This window comes from Elgaria multicarinata, chromosome 4 (assembly GCF_023053635.1).
Source record: "Elgaria multicarinata webbii isolate HBS135686 ecotype San Diego chromosome 4, rElgMul1.1.pri, whole genome shotgun sequence".
In the NCBI taxonomy this organism is placed as follows: Eukaryota; Metazoa; Chordata; class Lepidosauria; order Squamata; family Anguidae; genus Elgaria; species Elgaria multicarinata.
In genome coordinates this window covers 120,356,565-120,376,568 of record NC_086174.1, presented here as the reverse complement: position 1 = coordinate 120,376,568, position 20,004 = coordinate 120,356,565, and the positions used below count along the sequence as shown (strand labels likewise).

The 20,004-nt window shown below is 40.6% G+C and overlaps 1 protein-coding gene across 1 annotated transcript in view; it reads right to left on the bottom strand.

The window, feature by feature from the left end:
• CSMD1 (CUB and Sushi multiple domains 1) overlaps positions 1–20,004 on the bottom strand; it is a 1,175,554-nt gene that overhangs the window by 46,804 nt on the left and 1,108,746 nt on the right. The window contains exons 53-56 of the mRNA XM_063125095.1: positions 18,630–18,803; positions 14,280–14,453; positions 5,429–5,617; positions 2,169–2,342 (exon numbers count right to left, since the gene is read on the bottom strand). Coding sequence (XP_062981165.1) covers positions 2,169–2,342; positions 5,429–5,617; positions 14,280–14,453; positions 18,630–18,803 — 711 coding nt within the window. The remainder of the gene's footprint in view (positions 1–2,168; positions 2,343–5,428; positions 5,618–14,279; positions 14,454–18,629; positions 18,804–20,004) is intronic.

The following is a 20,004-nucleotide window of genomic DNA, read 5'->3' as shown; positions in this document are numbered from 1 at the left end:
ATAAGGACAGACATTAAGATCACTTCACACCACTTCATTATGACCACTTCATGCTCTTGTATGTTGTTACACCAAAGATATTTCAAGTGTTAACCCACACAAAGTGTCATAGAAATACTCTGTAATAGGCTGAGACTAAATATACATTTGGTTAATATAGACTTAATGCTGAATTGAGGCTAGTGTCATGACTAGGCCTGTTCCCCTTAGGCTGGGGAAAGGAGTTTCAGGTGATCAATTGGAATCAGATTCTGAGCAGAAAAGACAGCACCAAAATGTACCAGCCTACATGGGGAGTGGGGGAGGTGATTCTCACAGGCTTTTCACCAGCTGGGAATGAACCTTCACCCGACCTTATCACTGAAAATGTTAACAACACACAGTCTGTGGGAAATCAGTATTTTTCAGAGGCGGAGGGCACTTCAGGGCTAGCTGATCCTAGAGTCTGCCGCAGACTCAAACAGGTGGATCTAAAGGAAGGTGAGAGAAGGTCAGCCTGGCTAGCTTCTCGCCAAAGGCTTCTTCAGAACCAGTGTCCTTGAAGTTAAAGTGTTCTGGGAAAAGGCTTTCCCTTTTTCTTGAAAGATCAATTGTCTCGCTTAGTTTGCATAGTTTTGCCTAGAGAAAAGCTCCTAGAGGTTAGACTCTCTTCAGGTGGGAAGAGATGTTTATTGCCTGAATAAAGCTTTGTGGATTATGTGGCAGACCTCTTTATTGTCTCCCAATAAGGCAGGAAGTTTTGGGAAACACAACAGCTAGCTACATATGTCTTGAATACATTGAATGTGAATGTGACAAGAGCAGAGCTGGAATTACTTGTCAAACCTTTACAGGATGTTTGCAGAAGGTGGATCTGTCCAGAGTCTTTCTCCTCAGTGATAATGACACACATGACATCATTTTTCTACCAAGGATGCTAGGATTTTACTCCTAGTCCCAATCTAAGCATCCTTTGCTTCTGCCTTCCCGAAGAAAAGTTTCCTCACGTTCATGCAAGGGAAGGTTCCAATTTGCAGAATCAGGGCAAATACATCCCAGCTTATACCGGTCTGTGAGTATGGCTGTGTTCATCCTCATCCTCCTTGTGAACCATTTAGAGAAGTGTTACTTGTAAGCACCTCTTCACAAATGGCTGGGATGCCCCTATTGCTCTGGGCTCATACCCTCACACTTGGTTTCATGGCAATGACTCTTGCACTCATGAAAAATGGGATTGGGGGTGGGATTGTGTGTGTGAATCATTGAGGTTTATTTCAGGTATATATTATTGAGTGTATTTCACAGTTGTGTAAACGTTTCAAACCTTTGAACATGCATAGTAGTTGTACTTTAATTTTACAGAGTAGTCAGTCGGTTTAAGGTGCCATAGATGTTACCTTCTGTATATATGTATGAAAAATATTTCTAGATATATTTTATGCTATTGATAACCCATGGTGACTGCCACACAACACAATCACCCATGATGGGTTAAATAATCCACTCTGCAGACTGTGCGTTATCAAGAGTGGGTTATTTTGGCCAAATAAGCCACCAGACAACACAATAACCCATGATGGGTTAATTAAATCATTAGGGTTTAATTAAGCCATGATGGGTTATCATGATATCCAAACACAGTCACTACCTGAGCAGCTTATACACAATCACATTTTGCAATAATGAATTCATGAGTAGGGACAAACAAAAGGGTTACATGAATCATGTTGGTGCTCGGATTTTGTTACTGTGCTGACCATAGACCTGACACCTGCCCCTTCTCCTGTTGTCAGCAGTGGCAGGCCCTATCAGTTCTGAGGGTGTCTCTCTCAACATCCCAAGCAAGCTGACTGTGTTCCAAGAGTCAACCCAGTTTTGAATAACTTTTAGACCAGCATAATACCATTAGACAAGGTCGGAGACAAAAATTGCCTCCCCTACTGCTTCCATCCTGCTGGCAGCAAACAGGTAGGATGTAGGAAAATTGGAAGCATCTGAGATCGGAGGCTTCCATCTAGCAGATGACAACCCTAAACGGTTAACCAAAGAGCAAAATGAAAATGTAAGCACAAAACATGACTTATTGTTCTTAAATAATTGATTTATGTAACGTTAAAAACTACTACAGAAGAATTGTTCTAATGGTTTAAATTACAAGGTCACATTCAACCAATTTCTCTCATAGCTACCTGAGCAGTGGGGGAGAGTTCCACTCCAACGGCTGTTCTCTTGGCATGCTCTACTAGAGTTTCCTAGGAGAGTTCGGCTTCCTGTGCAAGAGTAGTGAACTATAGCTCCAAATGTAAATTTGTCTCCTGAGAGTATTGCATTGGTTGGAACTCCAGGATGTCCACACGATATTGCTACGGTAGGGAAGAAAAAGGATTAGCATCATAAAAACAACAGCAACAGAGTTGTATGTACTATCTTGGCCCTGGCTTCAACATGAAAGGGAGGAGCACGGCAACTAATTTAGCCCCCTATTTGTCCTTGCCTTTCTGGGTTCCTCAGCACTGCCACCAAGTGAATGAAGCAGAAATTTTTGCTGGCTACTACCTTCAGTAATAGCGCTTTATCCTTTGTAACTTTGGTGTCTCCTGTGAATTTCTTTACTGACCCATGCCAAATTATTGTGCTATGTAGAGTGCAAAGACATGGGGTGAAAATCGAGGCCTTAAACTAAGGCTGATTTAACAACAAATTTAGTTTTCACTGAAGGTTTTGAAAAACAGCAATTAGTTATTACATTGTTATATCTAGGGAAAGGGAGAAAGATTTTAAAACAGCTTTAAAAGATAGCTATGAAAGCAATAAGGGTATAAAAATAACATGAGAAAAATGCATTCATATAAATGTTGTCTAGACTGTTTCTTAGGGGTGTGCAGAGCGCTTCTCCATTCCGATTTTCAGAGCAGCTCTGTCTCTCCGCACCATCACATTACCCGTCACAGCTCCAATCTGTTTTCAGATAACCATTCTATTAAAGCCTATGGGAATTAACAAAAATGCTTACAATTCCATCATCTTTAAAGATAAAGAGATGAAACTTGGCACCATGATAACTCTTAAGTAGGGCTTTAACCATGCCAAGTTTGAAGCAGATCTATTAATCCCTTGATGTTTAGGATTTTTAAAAAAGTTTGACAGCTGTCAAACTTTGACAGCTCAGCCACTTTGTTATAGCCTATGGGAATTAACAAAAATGCTTACAATTCCGTCATCTTTAAAGATAAAGAGATGAAACTTGGCACCATGATAACTCTTAAGTAGGGCTTTAGCCATGCCAAAGTTGAAACAGATCTATTCATCCATTAATTTTTAGGATTTTTTTAAAAAATTCTCTCCCCACCCCCCCATAAACACACACACACACACACACTTCTCTGATTCTGCGTTAGTTCACCTAGTCACATTTATGGAAGGAGCTTTTCTCCTTTACTTTGCTGATGCACAGCAGCTGTGCATCTTCAGTTTATAAAAATAGAGATCTGCTGCATTCCCTGACTGTTTGCTCTAATGGGGTGAAATGTGGGGTGTGCTCTGCTTCAAACTTAGCATGGCTAATGCCCTACTTAAGAGCTATCATGCTGCCAAGTTTCATCTCTTTATTTTTATAAATGATGGAGATGTAAGCATTTTAGTTAATTCTCATAGCTTAGGATGGTTATCCAAAAACAAATTGGAGTTCCTATGAGGCGCATCTCCACTCCATGAGTATTGAATGGCTTTTAAACTGTCCCCACTCTGCTCTGAAAACTCGGAGCACCGTTGGATTTTCGGAGCGGAGTGCACACCCCTACAAGTCCTAGCAATAAAGCAATTTGTTTCAGCAAATCCTAGTTCTTTGGCAGCGCAGCTTCCAGACTTCTTCCTTTCAGCACAGCCTCTTTTGCTCCTGGAATCTGCGTCCTCCCCCACTCTCTGTCTTAGCCGCTTGCTTCTTCTTTCTAGCTCTTGGATTTGACTGCCTGAATACATGTCAGCTTCACTTTAACACAAGATGACTGATCTCGTTTCTAAGGGTGTTGCTTTGTTTTTCTAAGTTTTTATATTCTGAGAGTTGAAGTGTTTTACATTTTGTATTGGGCACTGCCTTGAGAGTCTTTAACAAAAAGGCAGAAAGAAAAATTTTAAGTCAGTCAAGCAAAAGAACTCCCCCTTTCAATCCCTTAGTCAATCATAAAGGCAGTAGATTTTGGCTAAGTTTCTGGTTCTCACACTAAATAAGTTTCTTCCTGCCCATTTCCAAGTTGTTTTAGGAGGTACTAGTAATTGTTCCTGAAGGCACAACAGAACAAGCGGTGGCACAGCAGCAGTACTGGATAGTGTTCATTAAACAGAAAATTGGATCCTGTTTACAGTGGGCCACAAGATGGAGCAGAACCCTCTTCCTACTAACCACAGTAGACTAAAGTCCAAAACAGACTTTACTTTAAATCCATATCTAGCAGCTACTTCTTTTCTTTCTTTCTTTCTTTCTTTCTTTCTTTCCTTTCTCATTTTTATTCTAGAGTAGGTGCAGGCTCCAGATCTGGAATCTAAAAGCTCCAATACCCCTCACATTAGGGCCCCAATCCTGATAAGACCCCCTGCACCTACCCTAGAGTAAAAATAGAGGGGTGGAAAGACATAGCTGCTAGTTATGAATTCAAAGTGATGTCTTTTTTGGCCCTCAAAATCATGCCGAGTGAGTTATAGTTATATTACTCTTCCTGTCTAGGCCCAGGTGACTTTTACATAACCATATTAGCCAATGAAAACCTTAAGTGTGCAACCTAAACCAGGACCACTAAAAACTGAAATCTTTAAAAATAAAGACACCCGGGTCAGTTATAATCTTGGGTAAGTTTTCTGCCAGAGCTCTGGATTCCAGAGGAAGATCTGTATGGGGGAAAAAAACCTTGGACATGTTTCAGCTGACTAATCCTAGTCAAGACTGGAGCTCTGCTCCATTTGGATCCTGAAGAGGCATGGGAGGAGGGCTCCACTAGACCCTGTGTTAAAACTTCTATGCTTGCATCGTGCCCTTGGATAGTTCCTTAGTTTGTATTTCTTCCTCTAATAATACATACCATAGGCTATACCCAATACTATGCAACACAATTGGCCTTCCCTCGGTGCCCCCTAAATCTGCTCTAGAGCATCCCTTGTTAGATACAACCCCATAGACATTTGAAAAATAGTACACTTTCAAGATGTAAACAACTGAAAAAGAGTAGAATGATCCATAATTCAATTTACAATGATACTAATTGTAAGGATTTTATAATAGATCATGTGGAATAGATAATTTGCCAATGTAATTCTCAGTGCACCACAGATTTATTGATAATAGACTTGCAAAACAAACTATTTACTTGGATTCCTGTGACAGCTGATGTTTCTGGCTTTCAGACCTCCACCCCTTGCTTCCCAAGTGCAGTATTAGTTCAGTTTATTGGATACTTACGCAAACATTTCGGCAATGATCTGTCCCACAAACCATTAGCTTTACAGGTCAGAGCAGAAGATCCTAACAGATAAAATCCTTTCTTGCAATGATAAACCACACTGATTCCATACTTGAAAGATTCAGGGAAATTCTGCTGTCCATGACGAACTGCATTTTCCACAAAGCCTGGGTCCGAACAGTTCACCACTACAAATCAAAGATAAGATTTCTCACTACTGAAGATAGGAAAATGTATAGGCAGATACCCTTAGTATGAAAAACCACTGCCCAACTGTAGGCATGTCCACCCCACAAGGGTGTAGGGGGAGAATTGCAGACTTACTGGCTTCCGCGATCCTCCCTGGGTGTCTTGATGGCTGCACGACATCCTGGAAGGATGTCACGGCTGCCATTTTTAAAAAAATAAAATGAGAGGCGCGCACGTATGCTCCACCACAAAAGGTAAGAAAAACACACACACCAGACCCTGCTCCCCACCCCCGATGGGCATGGATGGCTGCCGTGCAGCTCTGTGCCCAATTCAAGTGCCCTGCTGCTCACGGGGAGGACAGAATGACCTGGGAGCAGCACCCACACGGCTGCACTCAGCAGGATGGTCCCAGAACCATGGAAAAGGCAGGGTTTCCACAGTTCCTGATATCCTGGGGTAAGTCCTTGCTCGTCCCAGGTTGCACCCAGGATCCCTTATGCATCATGTGCATGCACAGGGATGATCCAAAGACTACCCCGGGATATAGGCATGGTGTAGACATGTCCTGTAATTCATCCCAACTGCCTTGATCCAACATTTTAGTATTATGTAGTTATCCATAATCAGCCACTAAAGCTTTTTGTGGAAATAACTGAAAACATGTAAACAAATGCCACCATTTCTATTACCTACTGCACATTTAGGAGGGCCTTCTCTGCTGTGGCACCCTGGCTGTGGAATGAGCTCCCTAAGGAGGTTCGCCCGGTACCTACGCTATACTCTTTTAGATGTGAGGTGAAGACTTTTTTATTCTATAAATTAATTTTAACTTTGCTGTTTTGACTTTGTATTTTTAATTTGTATTCTGCACTGCTGCTGATTTTATCCTGTTTGCGTTTTCATATTGTATTTTATATCATGCTTTAATACTGTTTGTTTTATACGTTGAATGGTTTTAATTTTTGTAAACTGCCCACAGAGCTTCAGCAATAAATAAATGCAATAAATAAATAAATTTAGTACCAATGTGTGGTAGGCATTAAAAAGAGCACAGAAGTGGTATGACTTCTCCAATATACATCAGCATAGAGAAAAGTGGGGTTGAAGTAAAGGTAAAAGACCTCAAAAAGTACTGGGGATAGTCTAGGAGAGAGGAAAGGCTAAAGCATTTATGGCTTTCTAGCATAGAAAAACAATTATAGGGTTTCATAATCCTTTTCGATTAAAAAATAATGACCAATGTGGAGAGATTGGGTGAGGAGAGTAGTAGAAGCAGAAATATGACATCTGGGAGCAAATGAAGAAGCACAGAGCAGAGAGGTTAAGAAGAGCAGATCATAGAATCATAGAATAGTAGAGTTGGAAGGGGCCTATAAGGCCATCGAGTCCAACCCTCTGCTCAATGCAGGAATCCACCTTAAAGCATACAGCTGCCTCTTGAATGCCTCTAATGAGGGAGAGCTCACGAACTCCCTAGGTAATTGGTTTCATTGTGGTAGTGGTCTATTTATTTATTTATTTATTTATTTCATTTCTATACCGCTCAATAGCCGAAGCTCTCTGGGAGGTTCACAAAAATTCTAACAGTCAGGAAATTTTTCCTGATGTCCAGCCAGAATCGGGCTTCCTGTAACTTGAGCCCGTTATTCCATGTCCTGCACTCTGGGATGACCGAGAAGAGATCCTGCCCCTCCTCTATGTGACAACCTTTCAAGTATTTGAAGAGTGCTATCATGTCTCCCCTCAATCTTCTCTCCCCTCAATCGTCTCTTCTCCAGGCTAAACATGCCCAGTTCTTTCAGTCTCTCCTCATAGGGCTTTGTTTCCAGACCCCTGATCATCCTCATTGCCCCTCCTGGAGCGCGTTCAGAGGATATGAGAGAAGATATGAAGATATTAGAAAAGAAACAGCCAGAAACTGGCATTCAGCCTGGGATATCTCTTGCTCAGTGCCACCTTCAGAGTTGGAAAATCAAGAGCCTGTGAAATTTTTGGAGACACGATGCAACATGTGAAAACAAGCTATGCAGTGCTAGGTAATCTGTTGGTGGTACCATGGCTTAGCTATGGTTAAAAAAAATATAGTTATGAATAGTTTTCCTATATACACTACAAATCCTGTTCTTGTGACAACTCTTTTGGACCTCAACCCATTTCCACCCCCACCCCCCATTCCAAGTTCTTATTCAGTAGGTGTCATCCTTGATATTCATTGAAAGTATATTTTTAGTTATACACAAACTTCCAAATACTGCAAAATATTTATTACTATAAATAAGTTGCAAAATTGCTCCATTACATAAAATAGAATATTCTGCCCAAAGCACTTTCATAGCTAAGAGCTTCTTCAGCAAAGATGTTGGATTTACTGTTGCAGTAACAACTTGTCACAACCTTATGTTTTCTGATACATTTAAAATCATTTCAGAATGCATCTATAAATAATTTGGAGGGAAACCTTTCTGTCTGAATTTCGACATAATGGCTCCATTTAGCATACTCTTTCAACATGAGGAGGTAATATTAGAGTAAGCAGAGAACATTGTGTTTCAAAATGATCTTCTGCACTAAATCTACCCAGAAGCAAATTGAACTGAATTATCTAGGGGAAAATGAGAACAATAAGAGCACATCTCTGAAAGTATGACATATTCAGAATGTATATCAAATTTATCTGCCTGATAGACTACTACTTCCGTTTTCGGTCACTATCATCTCAAAAGCAAACCAGATCATGTATGCGTAAAGACTATGGCCTTTGCTAGACCTACAGGATATCCTAGGATGGAGGAGGGGTGATCTTGTGTTGCCAATTACACGAGATCCAGCCCTCATATACACATAAGGCAAGGTGATTCAAGAAGAGAGCCGTCGCGCCCACCATTTTTAAAAAACTTTTAAAGGGGACGATGTGCACGAACGCTCATGCGCGAAGGTGATTTTTTTTTTAAATGATTTTCCCCGCACCCCCCACCCTGCCCTCGATGGGCACAGCGAGCACATTGCTCCATGCACAGCTCACGGCTCTGCGCGAATAATTGCGCGGAGCTGGGAAAAGCCGCAAAAACGGGCCACACGCTCGTGGTCTCTGGCTCAGCCCAAGACCGCGGGAAAAAGCGGGCTTGAAGGGGTAGGCTATATCCCAGGGCCAGGGAGGGTTGATCCCTGCCTGATCCCAGGTATCACCCCGGGATATAGCCTGGTCTCAGCAAAGGCCTATATGGGTAGTCTGTGTAACAGACAGTTGTATCATTCAACGTTTACTTGTAAGATCTTTGCCAAAAGTTTCTAAAATCATTGAGGCGTTATTATGTTTATGCCTGGTGTCAGAGTTACATCTGGAAACTGTAATTTCTACAACTTTTAAAAAACGTTTGGTGGTCACTTGGCCTGGTATGAGTTTATTGTTATAGATGCTGTTGCTGAGTAAGGAGCTGATTTTACAATCCTGGCCTTGGACGTGGTAAACAATTTTTTTGAGGTTGATGCTTGTACTACACTTCTATGAATTATAGTTGTGAAATTACAATCTTACGAATAATCAGGAGGTGTCACCCACACTGATTTACTTACCTGAGACTTCCCCACCACCCTTTGTGCTCTTCTTCCTTCCCATTTCTAACATGAAGGGTGGGAGCTACTATTACTCCCTCTCACCACCATCACCACCATGCACTTCCCTACATATCTGCTGGAAGAAACGGAGGAGCCAGGAGGAACAGGGACCATTAATTAAATTTATTGTGGTTTTCATCTTATCCTTCCTTCAAGAATTTCAGCATGGTGGACCCTATCCTCCCAAATGGAGCCTTGAAATACAGGGTTCCATTCTGCAGGTAACCTATGGGATGGTTCTCTTGCATGACCTTCTCCTTCAATCCACACCTGTGCTCGCAAATGAAGGAGGAGAGAGAGAGAGACAGAGAGAGAGAGAGCATGCAGCCTTCAGAAGGAGGAATCTTTTCGTAGAATAGTCATAGAATAGTAGAGTTGGAAGGGGCTTATAAGGCCATCGAGTCCAACCCCCTTCTGGACTTTTTCTTCTGGTATTTTTGAAGGCAGTGCGTAGAACAGATGGAGGAGAGAAGCAGCCCCATGCATTGCTTCCAGCATTACAGTGGGAACTGAACACATAAAGGATTGTCTGGTCTGGTCACTGGAGGCCAATCTTACTTGCCTAAGGGACCAGGAGAGTGGCTATTTTCAAGCCTGATACTAATATTTTTTACTGTAAATGACTGTGTGATTTATTTGAAAAGTAATAAAATAAATACTACAGCAGCCTGAAATGTATCTTTCATTGTCATGAAAAAACCCCCTAAAAAGAGAATATTATATACAGTTAAGGTTACTATGGAAACAAGAAAATAAAATGAGGCCTGAATTTAAGCTTGTTGGGAGATAAGAGAGCTGTACTAGCTAATACTCTTGATTGCCCATCACCCAAGGGACCCAGTTGTAAGTCAAAGCAAGAGAGCAGAAAGAGATTGCTTTCTCTCAGTGACAGCTGCCAAGGGTTACATGAGAAATAATTTTGAATTTAGCATGTTGAAAGGGAGAGAGAAGAGAAGCATTCCATTTGTTTAAAAGGTATTCAAATCTCTGTCACATAATCAGATTGCATAACAAACTCCTAAAAATAAAAAGTGAGAGCAAAATATTTTCACTTTTTCTACTAACACCCTGAGCTTTTCAGTAAAAAGTGCAGGTAGCATTGGAACACTAGAGAAAGGAACTCCACGTACATTCCTTCATTTCTAATAGTGTCTGGAATTTGTTAATTTTTGCTGCTGCAGCATTTTTGCAGCAGCTTCCTTTTTCTTATTACTCATGCCCAAAGAATATTTGCTTTCAGTATCATGAAGCTTTTTGTTGCTGGCAGGTACTGCTTTTTAAATTCTTAAACAGACTCTCTTGGGTTTAAGAACACCAGGCTTCATTTCTAACCTTGAAATCCTATCCATGCTTGCCTGGGAGAAAGTTCCATTGAACTCAGTGTTGCTTACCTCTGAGCAGACATGAATCTGATTTGCATTAAATAGGGTAACCATATGAAAAAGAGGACAGGGCTCCTGTATCTTTAACAGTTGTACAGAAAGGGGAATTTCAGCAGGTGTCCTTTGTATGCAAGCAGCACCTGTGAAATTCCCTCTTCATCACAACAGTTAAAGCTGCAGGAGCCCTGTCCCTCTTTTGTATCTGGTCACTCTAAGATGGCTGGTCACTCTAGTATATCTAGTATAGTTAGAGTGATCAGATACAAAAGAGGGCAGGGCCCCTGCTGAAATTCCCTTTTCTATACAACTGTTAAAGATACAGGAGCCCTGTCTTCCTTTTCATATGGTCACCCTACAATTGCACATGTCCTAAAAAAAACCCTACAGATGGAAGCAAACTTTTCTTGCACAAGAGAGAAGGAATTTAAATACTAACAAGAGAAAGGTAAGGATTAGTGTGTATTTCATAGGACTGTGATAATTGCAATAATCACACACCAGATGAAAAAGCTTTCAACAGGTGACAGATCTCACCATGCTAGGCTTTTGTATATGCACAAGCAGCAGCCACCCAAAAAAGAGACCAGTGCCTGGGTGTTTGGTGACACAAGAATAGGGCTATGCAAATCTACTCTTAGAGAGTACTTACATACCTCAAAACACTGTCATCAGATTGGCCCAATCGGTAGGAATCCCGGGCTGACTTTGAGATATTTGACTGCCATAAACTGGAAGGTGGGGAGGGGGGGCAGTAATCCTATTACAGTGCACTACATTTGCTCTCTTGGGGCAAACTCTACATTTTAAGAAATTGTGATTGAACTCCCAGTTTTTAGGGCTGCTTCTTTTTAAGTTGCCATTTAAAATGGTTGTGATAGTTGTCATAAAAAATATTGTTTTTAATGTTTTCCTATGTATTTATTTGATTCTAGTTTGTATTTTATGAATTTTTGGCTTCGGAAAGGTAGTATAGAAATGCAATCAATAAATAACATTACTACTTTGATCATGGATGCAGCACTGATGCATGTTTTATTTTTTCTTCTTGTGTGATTTTTCTGACCTAACTATTACTCTCCTAGAAGGGTAAAATCTTAGCATGATTCAGGTACCTATACATTTCCCTGAAAAGCAATGGTGACTTGAGAAGGGTGATATAGGCTGCAATCTTATGCCCACTAACCTGGGAGTAAGCACACTGAACTGAATGGACTTCCTTCTGAATAGATATGTATCAGATTGTGTTGTTAGGTTGGGAAAAGAGTGCAGGAGGAAGGATTAAATGCTTGCAGTCTCCCTCTGCGCTTCCCCAATCAAACTCACAGGACTTGCTGCTGCATTTAGTAAAACAAGTTTGGAGCTCAATCAAGACATAACACATTTAGGGCCAATCTACATGGGTTTTTCACTCTGGTTCTAGTGCGCCCTTAAGATGATTGTGTCAAATGTCTCACAGCCCTCTCAGTAGCAGGGATGCTTTTTGAGCTTTAAAGAACATGTTACTGCAAATTTGTTTTGTGATGGATTTTTCTGTCGCAGCAGCTTGGGAGTCCGTGTGACCTGAACTCCCTGCAGTATGGGCTGGGAGAGAGCAGAGCTGATTGGCGGAAGGGCAGAACATGTCTATTGGAAGTAACTCCTCCATTGCACACAAGCCATGGGCGGGGGGAGCCTGCTGGTTCAAAGCTGTGCACCTACGAATAAATATAGCTAAGAAAGGGTGGACGCCTATGCAGATGTTTTCCATGAACAGTACTTGGAAGAACGTCATAAAAGGGAGGGAGAACTGTTGATTTGGCAGTTGATATACACTAAAGACAACGTGTTAGTTGCTCTCCTTCCTCGATGGCTCCACGCTCTCTGCTCTCAGTGCCTCTTCTCCTCTTGCTTTTTCTGCTCAGTCTCTGGGCGATGGCAGCAGCAACAGCAGCCGGTGAGCTCCTGACTTCTGCCGCAGCCACTCTGACTGCCCGGACCTCCTCCCCTCCTGCTCCCTAACTCTTCAAGCGGAGCCACACATGGCATGGTGAGCTCAGGCTGCCTGCCCATTTGCCTCATAAATGTGTGTGTGTGTGTAGGTTTTTTTCATAAATGTCTACACATATATAAGTCCTCCATCGCATTGCATTTAACACACCAGGGACGACTTATTTATTTCATTTAACACATGAGGGAGGACGACATTCATTTCTACTCAAGGAACTTCAGCCATCCAACCGTGAACTATTGTGACTTGCAGTTTTTCTCTGAGGAATATAGCATTTTACTGGCTTGTGTGTGCCGCAGAAAGAACTAATTCAACTTCGTGAAAATCTAGATTTTGCCCAAATTGCCTCTTAAAGCATTTGATTATATCCCCCCATAGTTTGGCCCTTACATCTCAGAATGAACTCTAATATCATTAACTACTTCTACATCATTAACTAATATTAACTAATTCACACAAGAAATTGGCCTCCGGAGATCTTCACAAAACTGATCCCCACTTTGATGCTCTGTGGAAATTCTCTGAGGGAAAGGTAGATACTCTGGGCAGTATCCAACGGGCGCTCATGCCCCCACCAATTCTTTTGCACCATGCCAATTCCCTTCCACAAACAGTGGATCCCATCAATTCCACTGTACAAACAAATCCCACTGTTTATGCAACGAATATTTAGCGGTTCCTCGAGGAAGCTCTGGAATGAGAGGAAACACTCATTTCTTGATTGGGACAGGTCAGTGGAGCTCCTCTGAACTGTCCCATTCCAGAAACTAGTGATTCTAATAACTTTGGATTGCCCCATAAGTGCTAAATCTCTGTTATGTAATCAATGGGCACTACTTGCGTAAGCAAATTGGTGGGATGCAAAAGGATCGGCGGGGGCATAAGTGCCCTACTGGATACTGCCCCTTGATTCTATATACCCCCATTGTAGCTGAGTGGAGGCACACCATAGCTGTGTCTGCCAATCATTGTTATCATTTTACATTATACTAGAACTTGTACAATTTTTTTAAAGGCCCACAGTTTATAAGATGTTAAGAAGGGGGAGAGAATACATTTCTTTTGGCACAGGAAAATGGGACTGGCAGTAGAGATGTGTGAATCAACAAAACTAGAGCTCATTGAAGTTCTCCAAATTCCATCTCAAAGCTCATTCCGACACAAGTCGTATCAGATGGCAAGCTTTTTTTTCATGTGAATTTTGTGCATATTTTCCCAAATGTATGCATCACTGAAATGTACCTGTTCTTCATTTGACTAAAGCATATTTATGAGAATTTTTCAAAAGCAGGCATTTTTTTCCATGCATATTTTTTTCAAACATACGTATGCTGTTAAACACAATCTTTTGGGTCTGTGAATCACGTTGCAAATTTGGAAATGCATGAACACGGGGTGCAGATTGTGTCAGAGTCTGTGCTCAATCGGGAACGTGCAAACGGAGTAATTCCTCATCAAAAAAATTAACTGAAATGAATTTCTCATTCATCTCTAACTGGCAGGAGAGGAGAAAAACAGAAGCAGCAGTTTTCTTTTGTAATGTTTCCCTTCTATTTAAGAAAATACCCAATACTTACAGTTCCAGTTTTCCATATTTACTCAATGGATGGTAGGAAGGGCTTCAGCTGTAGCATATGATAAGAAAGAGCATCTGCATAGCATTTTCTTTCTTACCTCGGCAAGTGGGTAAGGAGCTGCTCCACTGTCCATTGCTCCGGCATTGTGCTCTGGAGACACCCAGAAGTAAATATCCAGTATTGCATGTGAAGTTGACAACATCATTCAAATTGAATTCACTGCCATTGGTCATGCCATGAGCAGGATTTCCAGGATGGCCACATGTGATTGCTGTTGAAAGAAAACACAGAACAGATTGTAAGCCTATGGCAAAGAGTTGTCCAACAACTACAAGAAGTTATATATCCCTGTGCCATGATCCAGAAATCTTGTTATGGATGGAAAGGTCAGATGTACACAGAACTGTCCTGCCTGCAAGGGCTGCCCCATTTATTTCAAAGGAGGAGACAGACTATACCTGCCATTAGTTGTCACTACGCTGGGATCTACTCATGGAATTGCTGTATCCACTAAAGTGAATGGGAAAGCTGACATGCCCAGGAACTCAGTTTGCATGAACACAGACATCCAGATTACAATTCTTGTTAAAACTATTGCTAACAAGGGCAAGGTATTCACGATGGTCTGGCCGCTTAATTCTTAAATTTAATTCAAAATGGCAGCCATTCAGGTCTTTCTGGACCAGAATGCAAATTATATTTGTTCTCTCTGTCTACATCTATGGCTCAACATTATGCCAACTTTCCACCAGTATAGATAGGGAATCAAATGACCAGAAAGCTAAAGTATTACTAGCTGATGCATGATAGTAACAAACAAGAAACAGTTTGTGAGATAGTGAATATGCAAAAAGTAGCATCCACAACATGTATATTGTTCCTACTACAACTATCACGGCAGTGGCAACAACAACAAAAATATAGTTATTGTGGAAACAGTTAAGATGCAAGGGACTTCCAATGTTTGTGAACCAACCTGAAGACATCATGAAATAGGTAAGCTATCAAAGGACAAATACAGTCCTATGGCTAAACTTTAAGACTGTATTTCTTTTCACTATTTAATGTGCATTTACTGCTCACCCTGCACTAGGGGCTGTATAGAAATGGAAGTGGCACAGTCCCCATCTTGAGGGCTTACAGGAAAGCTTGAACAATGTGGCTACACCAGCCTGAACAGATATCATCAACTATACTGGATGCTTGACACCCTCCCGATATTTTTACAGTCCCAAGCAGCCAGCAAAAACAGGGGTTTTATCAAGCCACATATCAATAGAATAGCAGGAGTCACACTTCCTTGACTGTGACTAGAGTGTGGAATTCTTGTCAAAACTCTAGCCTAACCATTGGCAGATGCAGACCTATATGCGATGCTGTAGAGACAACATGAAGAAAAGTTGGGAGGGATTATTGGCTATTCCCTCTCCTCCTGCTGCTTTTTTTGATATCTCCCAAACTGTTCTAAAGGTTGCCAACCCTCTGGAACAGGTTTCGTAGGGCTGAGGCTTGCAAGAGAGAGGGGGAATCATCGAAAATCATCTCCCTCCTGTTTCTGTAGATGGAAGCCTCCACTGGATCAAAGAGCATTCCATCAGTGGAATGGCACCAACTGGTTGCAACCGTGTGTGTGTGTGTGTGTGTGTGTGTGTAGATAGCTGTACATCTGAAAGATCAGAATACTTACCAGGTTATAAAAAATGAAAAAATTCCAATGTAGTGACAACTAATTTTTTTAAAGGAAATGAATGAGTGCAAAGGGGACCATTTCTATAAAAATAGAGATTAGAAGTGCTTTTAATATGTAGCAAACAACAACTTTTGACTACCATTTAGGAATTTACCAGAAATACTTTGCACACAAAAGAATAAGGAACGTAAGACCTATATTGATGGAACAGGTCCAGATTCCATCTAGTCTAGCATTCTCTGTCCAGACGTGGAACTGTACAAGCAGATAAGATAATGATGGTTGTCTGGTATTATTGTTTATAATGGTAATCTGGTAACCAGAGGCATAGTGCCTTGGAGTATGGAGATTCAATTTTTTACCTATTGGAGTATGGAGATTCATTTTTTTACCTATTATAATTGATAACTACTGAGAGATCAGTTGTCCCAAGTGTTCTGAATTTGCCTAATAACATGTTAAAGGTTTCATTAGTGGACACTTACTTCACCATGAATCCTACAAGTCAATGAACTGTCAGAACAGATTATATGTGTGGTATGTTGCTGAAATGTAAAATTGAAATTGTCTGTAAAAATTGTGATAGTGAAGGACACTTGTGTTTAGATTATTGTCCTTTTCAGCAAATGCATATTCCAGTCAGTCAGCTCCTGTTTACACCCCTCATTACTCTTGACAGATGCTGTTTTTTGTGATGCCTTCCAGAAACAAAAGGTCTCAGCCCTTGTGTCTAGTCTTACCACATCATCATTATCGTTGTCACACGTTGCCAACCTCTTGACAGATCAACACTGTGCAACTGTTGTGTTTGCAACTCAGACAAATATTGCAGCTCCAAAAATTTTTATTCCCTATTTCTTTTTTAGCCCTTATACAAGTTCCCCACTGAAATAGCTGTGTATTATTTGTGATATCCAGATGTTTAGATCATGTTGCTATAACATTCACAGCTCACATATAGGCATGACCTTAACTGAGTCCAATGTGATAAAATGATTCATCACTTTAAGGTCTAGTTATAGCTGTGTTGTAGCACCAGTGAAGTGTGATCAATGTTTAAAAGCCTTACAAAGGTAAAATGAAACATTACAGCCTAATAAGGAGAACAGATGTAGGACAAGATATAAAACTCAAGAAATCTTGAAAAGAGGCATAATGATTACAATGCAGGTATCAAGATTACAGGATTAAAGCATGAGAATGCTGCAAGGTAAATACAAAATTCAAGATGAATTGAAGAAAAAAATCAGTTACATAATTGGCAAGTGATCTACTAGAGTAAAAGCAGAGTAATGGCACAAGTACATCTAATTTGGGGTGGATTTGGACCTGGGTCATCCAAGCCTTCTAGCTCAGTATAATTAGATGGATATTTCAACTATCATTCTTCACATTACTATAGATAAGATCATACCAGCTTCCAGTTAATTAAATAGTTATTAATATTTATCTAAAATTCCCCCAAAATTAAATTGAACAGTGAAAGAACAAGAAACCAACAATTGTTGCCTAACAGAGTGGTGTCATTTAGGAGTAATAAAAATGGTTTTAGACAAGTACATTTTCAAACAGGAATGCTAAAGGATCAAGAATCATACCGTGCAAAATAGGGACAGATTAGTTTTTCTATACCAGTATTTAGTATTTCTCATTTACACACAAACTGATAAACCAAAACATGTTACTGAATTGACTGCTTAAAAATAAATCAATAAAGCTTTCAAATCTCATGAGATGATTATTTATGCACTAGCATAAATAAAAAGAATACAAAATCATTACAGTGGGTTAATTATTTTAAAATAGCAAGTAGTAAGTATAAATCACACTCTTGTCTAAAATATCTATTATTCAAACTTATTATAGTGACATGATCTAATCCCACTTCAGTAGTTTGAAAAGCAATAATGAACATTTCAGCAATGAAATTAAAGCATCTATAAGACCTATATTTACTTGTGCCTGGTCTAGGTTACTAGGCAGCACAAATCCAATAGATGATCAAGACTGTCTGATTCTCTTTAAGATGTTTCAAAAGTATGCTAAGAAATTCATTTATAAGGTCAAAGACACGCACGAGAGCATAGGAACTGATTTCAGGGCCAGATTTCAGAGCATACAAGAAGTGGAAACACTTCCAAGTTTGCTGCTAATGCAATAGCAGCCATCAATACTATTATGCCAAAGCTGACTCCCTTGCCCCTGAATTTCATGTAAAACTATTGTATTTGGCCACTATTTATTGCTTATCACTGTGACCTATCTAAGAGCTTCTCTACACCAGTGATATATGGCACATTCATAACTGACCACTTGCGGAAGTTTGTTGTTCCATAACAGAGAGCTTCAGCTATGGGGCAGTATATAAATGTAATAAATAACAACAACAACAACAACAACAACAACAACAACATAACGCTGTCAACCTCTGGGATGTCTCTCGCACCTTCCCCTGAAAAACTTGCTAAAAGCAAAACCAGAGACAATCCAATATCTAAAATAATCATGGGATTAATTCTGCCACTAGACGGCACTGCTTTATTAAACTTTATGAAACATTTGCCAGAGGGGAAGGTTTCAATTACAAATCATGTTGTCACATTGGAAGGAGCCATACTGAATGTGAAAAGACCCGGGGAGTGGGGAGAAAACCTTGGTATGACTGCAGTTTTTTCCCTTAACGTACAGATGCTCTAAATGATTATTAACTTGCTATTGCTTCGAACAGAATAAGTCAGAAGAGAAGGTGTTACTTACAGACACAAACTGGTGTTTGCCCAGACCACTTATGATCTTGCAAGCATATCCTGACTGATGTGCCAACAAGACGAAAACCAGGATTACACTGGTATACTACTGTGTCACGATAACTGAAACCATCTCCACTAATGTGGCCATTTACAATTGGATCTGGAGAACCACAGTGTCCAGCTAAAATAAAAGAGGGAGAGAGGGAGAGAAACTGAATAAAAGAGCACACACAAGAAGACACAGATATGAAAATTCACTTAAACTCAGAGGAAATTTGATTGTCAATAAAAACAATATTAAACAAAAAAATTGCCTAAAACTCTCATCATTCCATGAGATTTATCTGTCCTTTTTCCAACCAACAAATGCTTAGCAATGTATTAAAATATGAGGCTTCGTACACATTGCAAGGCTGTTCTGTAACTGTGATGGTCATTCACATTGGAGCAGCTCTAAAACAGAAATTGGCTTTACTATGAATTTCTGTTCTCAGAGCCTCACGGAGGGCATTCCTTCAATTCAGGATGGCACCTCCTTCTGGAGCACATAAGCAGGGCCAAACCATCCATAGGAGGAGCCACCCAAATCTCCCTGACCATGCTGGCTGAGCAAAGAAAGACTCCTCAGACCCCTACTGGAAGGGAAGGGAAATAGAGAAACAAGGCCAACAGTGTAACAATGAAATAGAATCAGAAATAATATTGGTCCCTGAAGAAGGATGAGTGGAATGCCCTCTGTACAGCGCTGAGAACAGAAGTACATTTCTTTTTTCTCCATAGGCTCATGGAGGGCATTCCTTTACTTCAGGACATAATCAGAAAGTAAATCACTAGAGTGGGATCAAAGGGAAGGTACTCTAAGGCACCAACACCTTCTGCAAAAGTTTTCACCCATCGATTGATGCAGCAGAATCCATTTTATGTTTTGTAAAAGGCTACGTGCTGGCCTTACAATTGTCCAGAATGGGCAGGTCCCTTTTAAAAGCTGATGAAGTGGCCACCCCTCGTAAGAAGTGGACAGTATAGACCTCAAGACTCCATTTTGAAATGTTTTTGGGACACTCGTTTGTTGAACCATTTGAGTTCCAGTAGAGCCCGAAAGTTCCCATTTTTCTTGGAAATTAGACCCCAGATTGGATGCCTGGTCTTGTTACTTGTTTATTGCTCTGATGCTTAGTAAGTGTTCTATGGCTTTCAGGTACGTCGTGTTTCTTTGGATTCTTGGATCTTGGAAAGGCTATGAATTTGTCTCAGGGGTGGGTGGACCAAGATCAGGGCATATCCTTTGGAAATGGTTTTCCTTACCCAAGGGTCAGAGGTGGTTCATGGCCAATTTTCCAAGAAGCGTATTAGGCAAGCCCCAATCTGCTATTAAGTGGAGG